This window comes from Hemibagrus wyckioides, linkage group LG23 (genome assembly GCF_019097595.1).
Source record: "Hemibagrus wyckioides isolate EC202008001 linkage group LG23, SWU_Hwy_1.0, whole genome shotgun sequence".
Lineage (NCBI taxonomy): Eukaryota > Metazoa > Chordata > Actinopteri > Siluriformes > Bagridae > Hemibagrus > Hemibagrus wyckioides.
Window position 1 is genome coordinate 6269195 of NC_080732.1, and position 17917 is coordinate 6287111.

The 17917-nt window shown below is 39.2% G+C and overlaps 2 protein-coding genes across 4 annotated transcripts in view; one reads left to right on the top strand and one right to left on the bottom strand.

The window, feature by feature from the left end:
* Window positions 1-1706, bottom strand: part of jph1a (junctophilin 1a) — a 37497-nt gene extending 35791 nt beyond the window's left edge. The window contains exon 1 of one of the 3 annotated variants that reach the window (XM_058375843.1): window positions 1108-1703. In XM_058375843.1, coding sequence (XP_058231826.1) covers window positions 1108-1486 — 379 coding nt within the window. In that variant the 5' untranslated portion in view covers window positions 1487-1703. Of the gene's footprint in view, window positions 1-1107 lie in introns of all 3 variants that reach the window. The other 2 variants (XM_058375845.1, XM_058375844.1) reach the window with 2 other exon arrangements.
* Window positions 1707-4468: 2762 nt separating this feature from the next.
* Window positions 4469-11840, top strand: gdap1 (ganglioside induced differentiation associated protein 1). The gene is made up of 6 exons (XM_058376004.1): window positions 4469-4695; window positions 5649-5841; window positions 7176-7349; window positions 8123-8217; window positions 8397-8511; window positions 10371-11840. Exons 1-6 carry the CDS (start codon window positions 4546-4548, stop codon window positions 10721-10723), a joined length of 1080 nt encoding a protein of 359 aa, XP_058231987.1. The 5' UTR covers window positions 4469-4545; the 3' UTR covers window positions 10724-11840.
* Window positions 11841-17917: the final 6077 nt, after the last annotated feature.

Below are 17917 nucleotides of genomic sequence, written 5' to 3' on the forward strand. Positions count from 1 at the left end.
GTTTTTCGTCTTCCAACTCTCTATTCACCTTATTCTGGTAAAACTGAATATTTTTACATTTCCCTATTAAAGTATTTTGTACTTATGCTCATTTGCTTATCAATATTTGCTCACCATTTCCTTCACACCTAACCTATAGTGCTCACTCACTCATGTATTATTTAATGACATTTTCTAATCTAAGTCTAATGTTAGTGTTACCTTTAACAAATAGGTTTGATATGTTTGTTTTTTTTCTGTACAATATTTGACAATCAAGCAGACTTTACTTGAGATCTAACTAAACAAACTTTTTTGAAAAGAACAATATTTTACTTTTTTTTTTCAGTGTAAATCAGTTCCCAACTCACATCTTATAGCTTTTTATTTACATATTCACTCAACTGCCAATTCAGTGGTCAGCTTTGGCCCAACTGGACCACCAGGGCTGACAGGGGTGACTTTCAGCCAGCGTTACATTAGCATTGGTCCTACGTATACAGAAATAGCTCAAAATACACTATATTGCCAAAAGTTTTGGGATGTCTGCCTTTACATGCACATGAATGTAACATGGAGTTGTCCCACCCTTTGCAGCTATAACAGCTTCAACTCTTCTGGGAAGGCTTTCCACAAGGTTTAGGAGTGTGTTTGTGGGAATTTTTGATCATTCCTCTAGACGGGCATAAGTGTGGTCAGGCACTGATGTTGGACAAGAAGGCCTGGATCACAGTCTCCGCTCTAATTCATCACAAAGGTGTTCTATCAGGTTGAGGTCAGGACTCTGTGCAGGCCAGTCAAGTTCCTCCACACCAAACTCACTCATCCATGTCTTTATGGACCTTGCTTTGTACACTGGTGTGCAGTCATGTTGGAACAAGAAGGGGTCATCCCCAAACTGTTCCCACAAAGTTTGGAGCACGAAATTGTCCAAAATGTCTTGGTATGAAGCTGAAGCATTAAGAGTTCCTTTCACTGGAACTAAGGGGCTAAGACAACACCTGAATTCAATGATTCGGAGAGGTGTCCCAAAACTTTTGTCAATATAGTGTAGGAGTTGGGACAACTCAATTTGCTCCCTGTGTATTTATTTTTATTTTGCACTTCCATTGGCTCATCTCTACTCACCCCCATCCTCGTAGGTTTCCACCCCGTATCCGTCTTGCAGTCCGTTATTCCAGGTGCCATCATACCTGGCAGGTGACTCCCGGGTCTGGCGGACTCCGTAACGGCCCTTGAACCCGTGACTCCACTCACCTCGGTACTCCCAGCGTCCTTTGCGCTCTACGCCGAGCCCGTGCCGCTTGCCGTGCGCCCAGTAGCCCCGGTACGTGTTACCGCTGGGCCATGTATACACACCGACTATCTCAAAGCCGTAAGACCACGCGCCGCTGTACTCGCCCTGGCCGCGCGGCCCCGTGCACACGCCGTGCCCGTGCGCTTTCCCTCCCTCCCAGCCGCCGCAGTAAGTGCCGCCATCGTTGAAGTCGAACCGGCCGCCCGTCATTCAGAACTAAATAATAATCCTTTTTTTTGTTGTTGTTGTTGTTGTCTTCTTTTTTTCCGTTTCTTTTCCAGCGTGTTCTTATTTTCCGGGATGGAGAATAAATAAACATAAACAAATAAACATGAACGGGAGAGTGTGAAATGGATGCGAGGCGGCTGGCAGGGTTGGAGGGCGTGTGTGCGTGCGTGCGTGTGTGTGGGAGAGTGTGTGTGTGTGTGTGTGTGTGTGAATGGGGAGGCAGACGGAGCGCAAGCGGTGAATTCAGGGTTGCCAGATTGAAATGGTTTCAACGCCCATAAGGCACCTGCTGTCAACAGGTTCTATGGTAATATTCAGTTTACATAATATTCAGTTCAGCGATCGTGAGCTTGAATATCTCAGTGTATTTGAGATGGGGCCCTCCTGTATAGCTCAGATACACTACATGGGCAAAATTAATAAGAAATAAAAGAAAGAAATAATGAAACAAAAAATGCTTATGTAAGGCACAGAGCCGATTATTCCCTCAACCTCTGCATCCAGCCTTGGCACCTCTTTTTTGTCAGCATCTTTTGGGTCTAACTGTCTTTGTATATGTGTGTGCCGTGTGTTGTGTGTGTGTGTGTGTGTGGACTGAACAGGAGACCACTGTCTATTTTTATTCATCCTATTAACAATGTACTCTTTGGGGTCAAATTGAGCCCAAACATAGCTAATATTAATCACGCGTGTGTATCCTAAATGACCTACAAAATATTCGACATTCCCCTATTTTCCATAATCAATCTATAGTACTGGAAATCTATAGTAGCACACAGAATTACACATGTTTAACCGTATTTATTTTTAGTGCACTGAGTCTTTCCACCTGCCCACCTGCCAAAGCATGATTTATTTAGACAAACTAGCCAAAAGTGACCAGACAGGCAACCCTAGTTTTGTTAACTGTTTAAGGCTATTTGAGCTTGAGTCACTCAGAACTCATTGACAAGTACAAACAAATCAAAACGTGTTTTGTTTGTTTTTCTCAGGTGAATTGGTCATGTGAATTTAGCTAGACACTTTTTATTACACATAAACAAATTTTATTGCAGGCCATAAAGGTGCTGTTTTAGAAAAAGCAGTGACCAAAGTGACCAAAATTGTTGTTTATTAGTCTGAATTCAGTAATATTAGTAGGAATATTTTCACCAGTCAGCTGAAATCCCCAAATAATATCACTGACAACACACGACAGGCCATGACACAATATAAAAACATCAGCTGTACTATACATACATATAAATATATATATATATATATATATATATATATATATATATATATATATATATATATATATATTTACTAAAATGGCCTATATTCATACAATTATTTAAATAAAGTAATGCAATGCCATTTTATTATTAGAATCTTTGTTGCACTTTGTTTAATTATTAAAAACCACATTTTAATTATTATAACCAAAACCACATTTCAAGTAACAGACCCACAGAACCAAAAGGAAACGTCTGAAGAATTTGTCACCTTTATATCTTCAGGGAACCAGCCATATCGATCAGTGCCTAATTATATTTCACTATATTTTTTATCGATACATTTATACAGCAGGACAAATGACTGTGTCTACAGAATTATGCAAAATATCTAGAAGTTATAAGATATGTGGGTGGAAGGATACTTCTTGTAAAAAAACAAAACAAAACAGACAATTAAACAATAAAACACACGACAGTGTGAAGGACTGTTTTATGTAAGACAGTAAGACAGACCTGCCTGAAAAAAAACCTGCCAAATAAATAGTTAAATAAATAAAATAAAATTACATTAATTTTGATATTTTGCTGCATATTTCACTTTAAAAAAAATGCTGTAAGGATCTCAGTATAGAGTTTCACTTTTTTATGTTAAAAAGTGAGTACTATGATATGTAAGCATACTGTAAATATTGTATTTATACAATTTATACATATTGTAAATATACTGATCAGGCATAACATTATGAGCAGTGAGAGGTGAAATGAATAACACTGATTATCTCCTCATCATGGCACCTGTTAGTGGGTGGGATATATTAGGCAGCAAGTGAACATTTTGTCCTCAAAGTTGACGTGTTAGAAGCAGGAAAAATGGGCAAGCGTAAGGATTTGAGCGAGTTTGATGAAGGTCCAAATTGTGATGGCTAGACGACCGGATCAGAGCATCTCCAAAACTGCAGCTCTTGTGGGGTGTTCCCAGTCTGAAGTGGTCAGTATCTATCAAAAGTGGTCCAAGGAAGGAACAGTGGTGAACCAGCAACAGGGTCATGGGTGGCCAAGGCTCGTTGATGCATGTGGGGAGCTAAAACTGGCCCGTGTGAGCCGATCCAACAGACGAGCTACTGTTGCTCAAATTGCTGAAGAAGTTAATGCTGGTTCTGATAGAAAGGTGTCAGAATACACAGTGCATCGAAGTTTGTTGGATTTTGGAAGCAAAACAATATTAAGGCAGGTGGTCATAATGTTATGCCTGGTCAGTGGATTGTATTTATACATATTGCATTTATGCTTTATGAAACAGAACCAGAGGTGTATTAAATCTCTATAAACTTCCTGCATCCATAAGTAGAACTGTAGAAGTGGGGGAATGATTAAACAGTGACATCTATTGGTGAATTGAGACAGCGTTTTCCAAATACAATGCGTTTTCAAGCAATGAACTTATCTAATAACAGCGAAATCGTCGGGATAACTGGTTATACATGTATTACGTTCATAAAACCATCATAATTTATTATTTCTTAAAAAATAATTAATTAAACCGAGGCGCATAGGAACCAATCGAGGGTAGGAACTAAAATTGTGGGGGTAGAAATCAGGGGGCAGTGGACCAGCTTTAATAGCTACAAAATCTTTATTTTAACGATATATTGAATGTTAAAAATAAATAAGTGTTGAAAACTGCATAGTATATAAAATTCCACATGTCATGGTGATTTTAGCTGTCAATAAAAACGACATTTTATAAAATCGTCTTCGCTGCGTGTGTACTTGTGTTGTAAGTCTCAGTTCAAGGCTCTCTCCCGTTTATTGTCTTTTAAAATGGCGGCGCAGGACGAGAAGGAATCACTCCTTAAGGAAGAGACAGGTGCAGAGATGCTCAAAAACAGGGAGGCAGCAATGGAGAGCAGCAAGAAGAAAGAGTCGAAACTGATCCTGTATCACTGGACCCAGTCATTCAGTTCTCAGAAGGTAGGTGAACATGGAAGCATGGCTTCATCATTCATCAGGAATCAGGGAGGTCACAGGCAAAAAAAAAGCTGTTGTCTTTTTGCATGATGGCATAAAGTGCTGTCTTAATACTTACAGAGATGACTTTAAATTTAGGGAAGACAAATTCAAAAATTCTAGAAATGGCCTCCTTTTCCTATGAACTTATGATGATGTCTAGGTTCTAGGTTCATTTGGACATTAATATATTGGAGTAGATGAACATGAGGATTGGGTGTGGTTACAGAACATACTGTAGGTGTCACTTCGTTTTATTCATCTATCCATCTTTTCATCCGTCCATCCATCCATCTTCTGTAAAGGCTGGTCAGGGCCACGGTGGATCTGGACACCCTGCACACACCCACTGCTATGTGAGAAAACCGTGGGACCTGAAGCAAACCCACATGGACATAAATACAATGTGAAGCTCTATACAGTTTTGACCTCAGGATCGAACGAGGGCCCTGGAGCTACGAGGCAACCTGGTGCCACACTGAAAGCATAACAATCTGTGTGATGTGTGACCTTCATATTTTCATGGCTCCAGTCATGATGGTCATATTTATCTATTGACCAATTCTAAACACTTTATTCTTCTCCTAATTCTGGAATTATGACATTTATACATCGAGAGGTAGTAAAATGCTAGTCACAACGTTGATACATACTATAAACATACAATTACCACTTGCTTTAATATTTCAGATATTGTTTTAAACTAACCTCTTACTTTTAAACAATTCTGAAATTGGCTTTCATATTAATTTTTGAAAAATGTAAGCAATTTTAATAAAGAATGTTCCGAAAGAAGTGCTCACTCCCAGTCAGTCCAGTAACAAATGCTTTATATAAATATACAAATCCACTGGTTCTCGCCAAACAAGCAGACAATGAGAACTTTATGTACTCAACGTGTTGTATGTGTGTTGCAGGTGAGGCTGGCCATAGCTGAGAAGGGTTTGCAGTGTAAGGAGTATGACGTGAGCTTGCCTCTGAGCGAGCACAACGAGCCATGGTTCATGCGTCTGAACCCAGCCGGCGAGGTTCCTGTTCTGGTACACGATGATCGTGTCATCTGTGACCCTACGCAGATCATGGATTACTTAGAGGAAACTTTCAACGATGGTAAACACACTAAGCTCTCATGTAATGTTATTATGAGGGCTTGGGCAAATGTAATCAAATTGTTTAGTCAAATGTTTACATTTATAGAGGGGTAGGTGATATTGGAAAAATATCATACTTCAATACTTGATTTTCCATGATTCATATGGGTATTACAATATACAGGTTTTTCTAATTGTTAGAAAAGAGTAGTATTGCATTTACATGTTGTAATCTTACTTTAGTGATAATACTGACGATATCCATGACATCACAATATTGATAATTTATTGTAATATTGACCTTAAACATGACCTTCACTGTGTATTAATACCGCTGAATAGAATTGGGTTCTATTAGATCCTTTTATTTAGTTTAGTCTATTATTTTATTTACACCGATCAGGCATAACCTTATGACCCAACAGACGAGCTACTGTTGCTCAAATTGCTGAAGAAGTTAATGCTGGTTCTGACAGAAAGGTGTCAGAATACACAGCGCATGACGGATCAGGGCTGTTTTAGGCAGCAAAAGGGGGACCGACACACTATTAGGCGGGTGGTCATAATGTTATGCCTGATCGGTGTACATTCATTTACTAAACCTTACTTTACGTTACTTCCAATTGATATAAAAATGTTGCATGTTTATCATTTTATCCTTTGTTCATCACAGTTAGAGAAAAGTCTTCCTTTTGATTCATTTTCTGTTTACATTTTTTTCTTCCATTCTTCGTGTTTTCATCACCATTTTAAGTTCATCATGACCAGAAATTTGGATAAAGCTGACAGAGAGTGTATGGTGAGTGTGCGATTTCTCAGTGTTATCATTTAGTGTTATAGTTTAGTGTTTTTGTTTAAAGAAGCAGGTTGTCATTTCAGAGCCTTCTGTTGACTGTGTGAAAAATTGTAATCAGAGTCTAATAAAAAAAAAGGGGGGGGGGCGGAGCTATGTGACGCAAACAAAAAAATCGTTTGCTCTGTTGTTGGGAAGGGTTAAAATTTCAAGATCATATCACGATGATGCTACAGCATTTTGTAGCTGGGAGTCTAACAGCTGTGCTCTCTAGGTGGAAGGGATAGCGTACTGTTCCTCACCTGTCAATCACGGTAACACTAGCCAACAGTGTGTGTCTGAGAGATCAGGTATGCAGAAGAGGGTAGATAGCACTTTCTTAATTCTGAGTGTGTGTTTTGCTGTCCTGTGAAACAGCATTAACATCAAAATAATAATATGGTTTGCTGCCTTCATGTTAGCATGTTAACGGTTGGTAGCCAAAGTTGGGAGATAAAGGAGAGGGGAAAGAAAGACAGAGCTGACCTAATCTGACCAAACTGTGTGTATGTTTGATTTAGAGAAAACTCCAAAGCTGATTCCAGAGACAGGGAGCACATATTACCACAGGGTCCAGCATTATCGGGAACTGCTGGACTCCCTGCCCATGGACGCCTACACACACGGCTGCATCCTCCATCCTGAGCTCACAGTGGACTCTCACATTCCAGCCTACGCCAACACACGCATCCGCGGTAAGTACCGTAAGATACCTGTGTGTTTATAGTGATGAATGATCTTGGGAGGCAAAATAGAATAAGTTTCCTATTTTGGAGAAATATTCATGACTGTACTGTTGGGTGCAAAAATTTGTACACCTGGTCAAATGACCTGTATTGGTGTGAAGTTATAAAACCTCTGCAGGGAACAAAATAAAATATGATGTTTTTTGGTGGAAAAGAAATGTGTGCACAAAAATTTTGGCAACCAGTGGCAGGTAACAGGATCTTTTATTTTATTTTATTTTATTTTATTTTAATTTATTTTATTTTATTTTATTTTATTTTATTTTATTTTATTTAATTTAATTTAATTTAATTTAATTTAATTTAATTTAATTTTTGTTTTAATTAATTAATGACTTTATTTATTATTTTCAATTTTAAACCATTTATTTATTACTCTTCTTTGTAGTTTAGAAAGGTTTTATGCTGCAGATACATCAGGGCTCTCAACATTTTTTTGCAGTCATGGACCACAATTAAATAATTTCCACAGATCCCCCAGGACAGATTTATGAACCTAATCCAAATGTATCACCTGTTTAAACATGTACAGTAATATTCTGGTTATTGGCGCTCTGGATCTTTTTGTTCTTGAGCCAAGTCCAAGCTGACATTCTTTGCTCTGTCTGGAAACATATCGTCTGTATAACCAATGGTATATGCAAATAAAGATGTGGCTAAGTGCAAATAAAAGGAATTGATATTATTACTAATTAATAATTTGATTTCCCGGGCTCCCACAGCACAGATTGGGAACACAGAATCTGAGCTGAAGAAACTGGCAGAAGAAAACCCGGAGCTTAAAGATGCTTATATCTCAAAACAGAGACGCCTCAAAGTGAGGAATATCCACTTGCTCTAAAACAGTAGATTTTATTTGGCAACACAAATATGATGATGATGATGATGATGATGATGATGATCATACAGATTGTTTATGTGTGCCTTGAGTTTGAGAATAATAAGCAACACTGTTGGTTAAATTAGCAATTCATATCAATATCAATGTGTGTCCAGACAAAGCTGTTCGATCACGACAATGTGAAATATCTGAAGAAGATTCTGGATGAGCTGGAGAAAGTTATGGATCAGGTGGAAACGGAGCTGCAGCGGAGAGCAGAGGAGACACCAGGTAACCGAACATGCTTACTGCAGCTTTAAAATTAAAGCTGCCATTTGTAATTTGTAACAAAAGTGTTTTTAGACTTAATCATATTACTGGTTATTCACAATATTGCTGTGGAGTGTATCAGACTTTAGTTTTTTCATTTCATATGACCTTTTCAGCTCCGCCCCTTTTCCTTAAAAGACATCTTACCCTGCGTATATACACTGATCAGCCATAACATTATGAGCACTAACAGGTGAAGTGAATAAGACTGATTATCTCCTCATCATGGCACCTGTTAGTGGGTGGGATATATTAGGCAGCAAGTGAACATTTTGTCCTCAAAGTTGATGTGTTAGAAGCAGGAAAAATGGACAAGCGTAAGGATTTGAGTGAGATTGACAAAAGCTAAATTGTGATGGCTAGACGACTGGATCAGAGCATCTCCAAAAGTGCAGCTCTTGTGGGGTGTTCCTGGTCAGTATCTGTCAAAAGTGGTTCAAGAATGGAACAGTGGTGAACCGGCGACAGGGTCATGGGCGGCCAAGGCTCATTGATCCACGTGGGGAGTGAAGGCTGGCCCGTGTGATCCGATCCAACAGACGAGCTACTGTTGCTCAAACTGCTGAAGAAGTTAATGCTGGTTCTGATAGAAAGGTGTCAGAATACACAGTGCATCGCAGTTTGTTGCATATGGGCTGCGTCAAGGTGCCCATGCTGACCCCTGTATACCATTAAAAGCGCCAGCAATGGGCACATGAGCTTCAGAACTGGACCACGGAGCAATGGAAGAAGATGGCCTGGTCTGATAAATCACGTTTTCTTTTACATCACGTGGGTGGCTGGATGGGTGTGCTTTGCTTACCTGAGGAACACATGGCACCAGGATGCACTATGGGAAGAAGGAAGGCTGGTGGAAGCAGTGTTTGTTCTACAGGGAATACTTAGTTTCTGCTGGACCAACAAGTCTGATCCATGGAGGCCCCACCTCGCAACTTAAAGGATCTGCTGCTAACATCTTGGTGCCAGATACCACAGCACACCTTCAGGGATCTAGTGGAGTCCATGCCTCAATGGGTCATGGCTGTTTTGGCAGCAAAAGAGGGGACAGGCAGGTGGTCATAATGTTATGGCTGATTAGTGTACTATGTTATGTTTTCTTTGCAGTTTCAGGTCTCATTACTGAGATATTCATAAAAACTCTTTGACACTGCAAGAACATTGTCTTTGGATGTAGTTGCACGAAATCAACTACCAGCAAGCACACTATAATTCCACACTGTAATTTATTCTGAAACAGATCACAGTTTACATGATTTACATGATTTAGTGTCATTACATTTACATGCTAATGACACTACCTGTAGGAGGTGGTGGGAGTTCGGTTGCACTGGAACTGTGCTGTGATTCCTGTGAATGTGAACGCAACTCCTACTCGGCTCTGCACTTGTTCAGGAAGTAAAGAAACCTGCGTGTGTGTTTTAGCTGATGATGATATCATTAGTTTCACATAGTTTCATCTCACCTCTTCTGTGTCAGGAGTTGAGATGCCTTACTGTGCATAATAGCACCAAAATAATAATAAAAATAAAAAAACAAAATATGGTGAGTCGTGTTGTTGCGTTCTGTATGCACGTTTGGGATCATGTAAGTTGAATGCAAATGCATTGGGGTTCAGTAGAATCATGTGAAGCCAGACCAATGCTGCTGGGGCGACTGGAACAACAGCTCAGATTCAGACCTCAGCAAACATGCTCTGTGTGAAAACCCACCTAAAACTACAAATCTCAGTTAACGACCACAAAATTGGTCCATAAACCACAATATTCTCCTTATATCTCCTACTTATTCACCTGACATTTCTCCTCTCTCTCTTTCCCCAGAGGAAGGAACTCAGCAGTCGTGGCTATGCGGCGAGTTTTTCAGCATGGCCGACGTTTCGCTCGCCGTCACGCTCCACCGGCTCAATTTCCTAGGCCTCTCGCGTCGTTATTGGGGCAATGGCACGCGGCTCAATCTGGAGTCGTACTACGATCGCGTCCTGGAGCGCCCTACGTTCCGCCGGGTCCTCGGCCATGTCAACAACATCCTCATATCGGCCGTGTTACCAACTGCTTTCAGAGTGGCCAGGAAAAGAGCGCCCACCTTCATAGGGACCACGGTGTTAATCGGATTGTTAGGAGGTGCGACATATTTGGCTTTCCTTTATTTTAAAAAGCGACTGCTTGTGTCCTGAAGTAACCATAGGCTTTTTTTCATGGTCTCATAATTTTTTTTTTTAGCCTCTGCATCTATATACACTCTTATTTCTGGTCTAGAGATAATGGGTTGAGGTGATGTACAGTAAAATGACATGGATGTGACACTGTGTACAGAAGGGCATTATCATGACTGTAGTACTCGTTTTCATCTTAAATATAGCCATTAGCGGACCATAGGAGTTAGGAATTGACCATAGATTCGAATTCATTTTTACAAATTGTACAAACCCTCACATCAATTTAACTCAGTTCAACCTTCCCCAATACAATACACGTCTGTTCAATTTAAAAAAAGCTTCTTAAAGCCAAGAAGCGTAGAAGAAATATCATGTACTTGCTTTCATACAAGTGAGTGTCTAGATTTAAAGCTCAGATAAAAATCAGTCCTTAGCAGCATCCTGCTCAGTCTCTTAAATTACGCCACTAGTTCATTTATATCTTAGGGAAATAGACCTCAATCAACGGCAAGTACAAATAACAGCCATGACGGAATTCAAAACAATCGCACCCACATCTCTGGAGTGATCTAGCTGAGGTTGAGGAACTGTCGGAGCCAGAACGCACACATTCCCACGATTGTGTTTATATTAGAGCTGTGCTACACAAGCTTTTGCAAGTCTTTGTGACTTATTCGTCAAAGCAGAGTGTGTGTGTGTGTGTGTGTGTGTGAGAGAGAGTGAATGAGATCATTTGCTTCTCCTGCTCAGGATTGTTTTATTGTCTGGAAAGTACAGTGATCATGGAAATATATGCACATTTAAGCACTTTTGGTTTAATCCTGTGTAGAATGTTACAAACACCTTCTGTATTGTGTCCCGAACTTTCCACAGTGACTAATAAACTGCACACTAGTGAGCATGTGCCGATTAATCGACTGTACCGTATATATAATAAAATCGACATGATTTGTTTTTCGGACTCAATTCAATCGGAGCTTGTTTTATTTCATTATTGGTTTGGTTTATTTAGTGAAGCCGTACATTTCATCAGACTTGTGTTCGGTACCAGGAAACAAAGTCAGATCAAACCAATCCTGGCTTTTCTTTAACTGTGTTGTATGGAACTGTCCTATATTATAATAAAATAACTCAGCCTGGCAATGCACTATGTTCATATGCAGTCATTTTAATACATACACCGACCAGGCATAACATTATGACCACCTGCCTAATATTGTGTTGGTCCCCCTTTTGCTGCCAAAACAGCCCTGACCCGTCATGCACTGTGTATTCTGACACCTTTCTATCAGAACCAGCATTAACTTCTTCAGCAATTTCAGCAACAGTAGCACGTCTGTTGGATTGCATCACACGGGTCAGCCTTCTCTCCTCATGTGCATCAATGAGCCTTGGCTGTCCATGACCCTGTCATCAGTTCACCACTGTTCCTTCCTTGGAGCACTTTTGATAAATACTGACCACTGCAGACCGGGAACACCCCACAAGAGCTGCAGTTTTCCCTCAAATCCTTACGCTCGCCCATTTTTCCTGCTTCTAACACATCAACTTTAAGGACAAAATGTTCACTCCCTGCCTAATATATCCCACCCACTAACAGGTGCCATGATGAGGAGATAATCAGTCTTACTCTCTTAACCTCTCAGTGGTCATAATGTTATGCCTGATCGCTGTACACTGGATATAAATAGTCGACACACCACTGGTAAAGTTTTAGGATCTTTTTCTACCTTTATGTGGTAACTTAGTGTTTAAGGTGTTGGACTATTGATCAGAAGGTTGTGAGTTTGAATCCTAAGTACACCAAGCTACCACTGCTGGGCCCCTGAGCAGGACCTTTAACCCTTAATTGTTTAATTGATAAATTGTAAGTTGCTCTGGATATGTTACCTTTAATTTGAAATAGCAGCCAAAATAATTGAGGTGTAAACATATTTTAAGGTATAAATGTTTTAAGGGGGAAAAAAAACAATATACAATAACCTGTTAATCCCTTAAAGCACTTTTTGCCTTTTTGCATATCCGGATTTGGGAATTTTATTCCAATTTTCCTTGCAACAATGCTCCAGATCTATCAAATCACATGGGCTCTCCAGTGCAAGCATCCAAGCCCTCATCTTAGTTCCTTAAAGCTTTAGAAGGTGTCTCCTTTGTCAGGGCTTTGTCACACTGGGTAAATTTCATGAACATGAAAAGTCGTCACAGAGGACTTTGAACGTTTCTGTTTCTCTACAACATGACATTTTATTTTGGTTAAGGATTTTCATACCTGCTACAAAGTAAGTGTTTGCTCAGGACATTCCACAACATGAAGCGTAGCTATAAATGAATAAAACATGTCATGTTTGTTAGGTAAAAAAAAATCGCAGTGGTGTAAAATATTACAAGTTACTAAAAAACGATAAAGTTCTGGGAGGTAACTTTTCCTCTAACTGCTGACTCCCAAGTGTTATATTCCTTCCTTCATCATATGCTAATCACCTTCTGAGAAATATCAGTAGAGAATTTAACTGTACAATTCTATTCAGAAAGTAAAAAAAAGCAAAATTTGGTTCAATTTCACATCCAGACAGCTATAATATAGCTAAGGAGCATGTTTACACTTTCAAATAGACTACAGCTATTATTTTATCAACTTTATTTTTATACAATGAAACAGTACATTCCTTGACAACAGCAGTGACTTGAATAAATAAGCAAAAATAAGATGAGCAGATAGAAAACGCTTCTTTCTTCTTCTTCTTCTTCTTCTTTCGGATTTTCCCTTCAGGGGTCGCCACAGAGAATCATCTCTCCCCACCTATCCCTATCTTCTGCATCCTCCTTCCTGGCAGCTCCATGTCCAACATTCTCCTACCGATATACTCACTCTCCCTCCTCTGGACATGTCCAAACCATCTTAATCTGGCCTCCCTAACTTTGTCCCCCAAACGTCCAACATGAGCCGTCCCTCTGATGTACTCGTTCAAAGAGAACCTCAACATCTTCAGCTCTGCTACCTCCAGCTTTGACTCCTGTCTCTTCCTCAGTGACACTGCCTCTAAACCATACAGCATGGCCAGACACCACTGTCTCGTACACCTTCTCCTTGATTCTCGCCGATATTTTTCTATCACACAGAACTCCTGACACCTTTCTCCACCCATTCCAACCTACCTGCACTCGCTTCTTTACCTCTTTCCCACACTACTCTGGACTGTTGACCCCAAGTACTTAAACTCCTGTACCTTCTTCACCTCTTCACCCTGTAATCTTACTGTTAGTTGAGCTTGACAGTATATGTCATTATTATCGCTACTGGTTTATCAGGTTGACCGTTTTAAAGTCCACTTGCCATATAAGGTAACAAGAAGTGACTTTTCTGGTGATGGTGTATTATTTTTGTATTTTATTATACTAATATTGATTAAAATTTATAGAATATTTAAACATTAAATATACATTTTTAAATACTTCACATAGATTAGGATATAATAAAAATCCTTAGCACACACATCTAGAAATATGGGTGAAAATATAATAATAAAAAATAGGATGAAATTATAGAATCAAATCTTCACTTGATCCCTATCTTTAATTTGTAACCAGATGACGTTATAAATAACGTGTATACCTGTATAAAAACATAAAAACAACGATTTAATAATGTTTCTTTTCCTCTAGGTGGCAGTAAACTCCTACTTCCTGGACACATCAGAATGCACTTCCTTAGTTAGTATCAGATTTCCACTGTGTTCCAATCCTGTTTCCAGGACCCTTGTAGACCTTCCCTCAAACCTCTGAAGTGTCTAACACCTACAATCACACAAGTGTACAAGGCACATGACCTGCACAGATTTACCTGAAGTGATCTGAATAAAAATAAAGTCATGGAAACAGGTCTTGAGACGGCTAAGGGTTAAACCAAGGGAGCATGAAGTGAAGGAGGGTGCCTTCAAAAAAAAAAAAAAGAGTATTGGCACGCAGAACAAGAGTGGCCTCTAATCTAGTTAAGGTGCAGCTGGAAAAACAAACCGCAAGCTGGATATATGCATTGCGTGTCCTATTGTTCAGCTGATTGGACTTGACGTCTCACTATTCCGTTGTTTAAAATTCGGCAGGTGTTTTGCGGCAATAGGACAAGGCCAAAATCTAGGCAGTATTTTCCATTGCAGTTCTCCAGGAATCCGAATTAGTTCAATAGAGCCGTTGTGGAGCCAAGAAAGTCAAATATATCTGGCAAATGCAGGCAGAGACGGATTCTGTGAAGGGTAAATCTCAAAAATCCCAGTTCAAGAACTTCAAAACCTCAGACAAAAGAATAACAGTATGATGCAAACGGCTGCCAAAAAAGGGATGCTGCCCTATAATGCTGCACAATATATTCGAGTGCAGATTTCATTTTGGCATGGCTTAGTTGTCACTTTGAAGTAATGCAAACACAACCGTTCATTAAAACATATGTTATTTGCAGACTGGGACATATCTAATATCTTTGCATTTCGCTGAGGGTTCCGGCACTCTTCACTTTTAGTGCGTTTTGTATTAGATTAGAATTTGGGTTCGTTTTAATCCCTCAGTGGGTGGCTTTAATCAACACTTAGAAAATCAACATTTGGAAAATTTTTAGGGTTTAATGTACACTGTCCATCCTGCAATTATCCAATCAGCCAATCAAGTGGCAGCAGCTCAGGGCATAAAATCAAGAACCAAGAGCTTCAGTTATTGTTCACATCAAACATCAGAATGGGGGAAGAAGTGATTTCAGTGACTTGGATTTCAGTGGCTTGGATTGCCGCATGGTTGTTGGTGCCAGTCTGGCTGGTGCGAGTATTTAGGAAACATAATAGTCACTAGAATGGAGGGAAAAACAAAAAAACATCCAGCTCCTCATTTAGAAACACCTTTTTGATGAGCAACGGCTAGAGCTGAGAGGAAGATTACATTAACACTCAAATAATCACACAGCATTCATGAATGCACAACATGCCAAACCTTGTGGTAGATGGGATACAACAGCAGAAGAGCAAATCACTGTAAAATTTCATGACGGTTAAACTTAGAAATGAAAGTTCACCTGCTGAACTGCACCTGCACATATACATTACAGCACGGTGAAATTCTTTCTTTGCATATCCCAGCTTTCGAGGTTGGGGTCAGAGCACAGGGTCAGCCATGAGACAGCACCATGAAGCAGTGAGGGTTAAGGGCCTTGTTTAGGGGCCCTACATTGGCAGCTTGGCAGTGCTGGGGCTTGAACTCTGATCTTTCGATCAACAACCAAGAGCCTTGACCACTTAAAAAAACTCACCAGTGGTCAAAACTATGGATTACTTTGAGGTTTTTTTTTGAGATTATGGATTTATGGATCAATACCCAAAACTTGTCATGACAATTGGAGTTCAAGACAAGAAATAAGATATAATAATAATAATAATAATCTTTTTTTTTTTTTTTGATGGAATGTTGTGCTCAAATTATCTGAAATATAGTAATGATATATGATTAATAAGTGTTCTATAATGGCAGGCTACAGATAATGAGTTTATTTTTTAAAAGTCACTTGAAATCTGAAAGAAAAACAAAACAAAACATTTTGTACATCACCCATGAGGCATTACAAGCACACACCAGCTTTAACTTTGAGAAAGGCAGATAGATAGATAGATAGATAGATAGATAGATAGATAGATAGATAGATAGATAGATAGATAGATAGATAGATAGATAGATAGATACTTTATTCAATTTACAGCTCCCTGCAGTATTCACAAGCACAGGTAATAAGGTAATAAATAAAATAAGATAGGAATATAACAAACAAAAATACTAAATACACGAATTTAAGGGTACAAAATATAACAAAAAAATATAACAAATAACCCGTAAAAAAATAAATATAACAAAAATATAACAAAAATACTAAATACAGATTTTAAAAAAAAATATATATATATATATAACAAAAAATACTAAATACAGAGATTTAAAGGTATATGAGATAAAGTAATGTGCAAAAAATAAGAATTTAAAGGTTCAGACATAATGAGGTAATGTGCAAAAACTGCTTGTTTATGAGTCCTGTGCAAATCTCAGTGTATTGAAGAGAAAGATTTGCTTGTGTATAAGATACACACAAGATTCGTCTAGGATGAGGACAGTACACAATTAGGATGCCAGCTTAGAAGTGTTGCACTACACAAAATCAGAGGGTTTATACATAAACACTGAGTAATGAGATAAGGGCACTGGTGGCTCAGTGGTAGGTTTAGTGGTTAAGGTGTTGGATTGGAATGTGTTTTGGAAACGTTGTGCTTTAGATTGATTATGGAAATGGAACTTTTTCTCCAAACATACCTTAGATGGAGTGTTGTTTAATTAAACTCATACCTTGCCAATCGTTAACCATGATGATGGTTACTATGCTATGGGGTTGTGTGGCAAATTTTGGAAGCAAACATGACACAGTCAGTCAAGAAGCTGAAAGAGGCTGACTTCTACAACAGGTCAAGGATTCAAAAAGTTCACTACTTCAGAAAATAAAGCTTTTTTTGTTTTTGGATTTGAACATCATTAAAAGAGAAGAGGGCAGCACGGTGGCTTAGTGGTTAGCACTGTTGCCTTACAGCAAGAAGGTCCTGGGTTCGAACAGGCAGGGGCCTTTCTGTGTAGAGTTTGCATGTTCTCCCCGTGCCTGCGTGGGTTTACTCTGGTTTCCTCCCACAGTACATTAGGTTGATTGGTAATTCTAAATTGCCCATAGGAGTGAGTGTGTGTGGTTGTCTGTCTATATGTGGCCCTGTGATGGACTGGTGACCTGTCCAGGGTGTTTGCCTTTTGCCCAATGTGTGCTGGGATAGGCTCCAGCAGACCCCCGTGACCCTAATTAGGAATAAAGCGGGTATAGACGATGGATGGATAAAAGAGAAGAGTGGGTGAAAATTCTTTACACAGAAATAGAAACTAAACGTTAGGCCACACAAAGTATTTGCAAGCTGTGATATCTGCCAAAGGGTGTCCAAACCTTTGCACAGGCCACAATTCCACTATTTCTTTAAGTTCATCAAGTCTTTTAATTGTTTAGTTGTGTTATAAAAGTCATGTGTACTTAAACAATCAACAAAATATGTTTTGTAATATATGTATATGTAATATTATGTCATTTATGATTTGGGTGCCCAAACATTTTCGTCCAACTTTAAAACAGATAAAACGACCCAATTTGACCCGCTT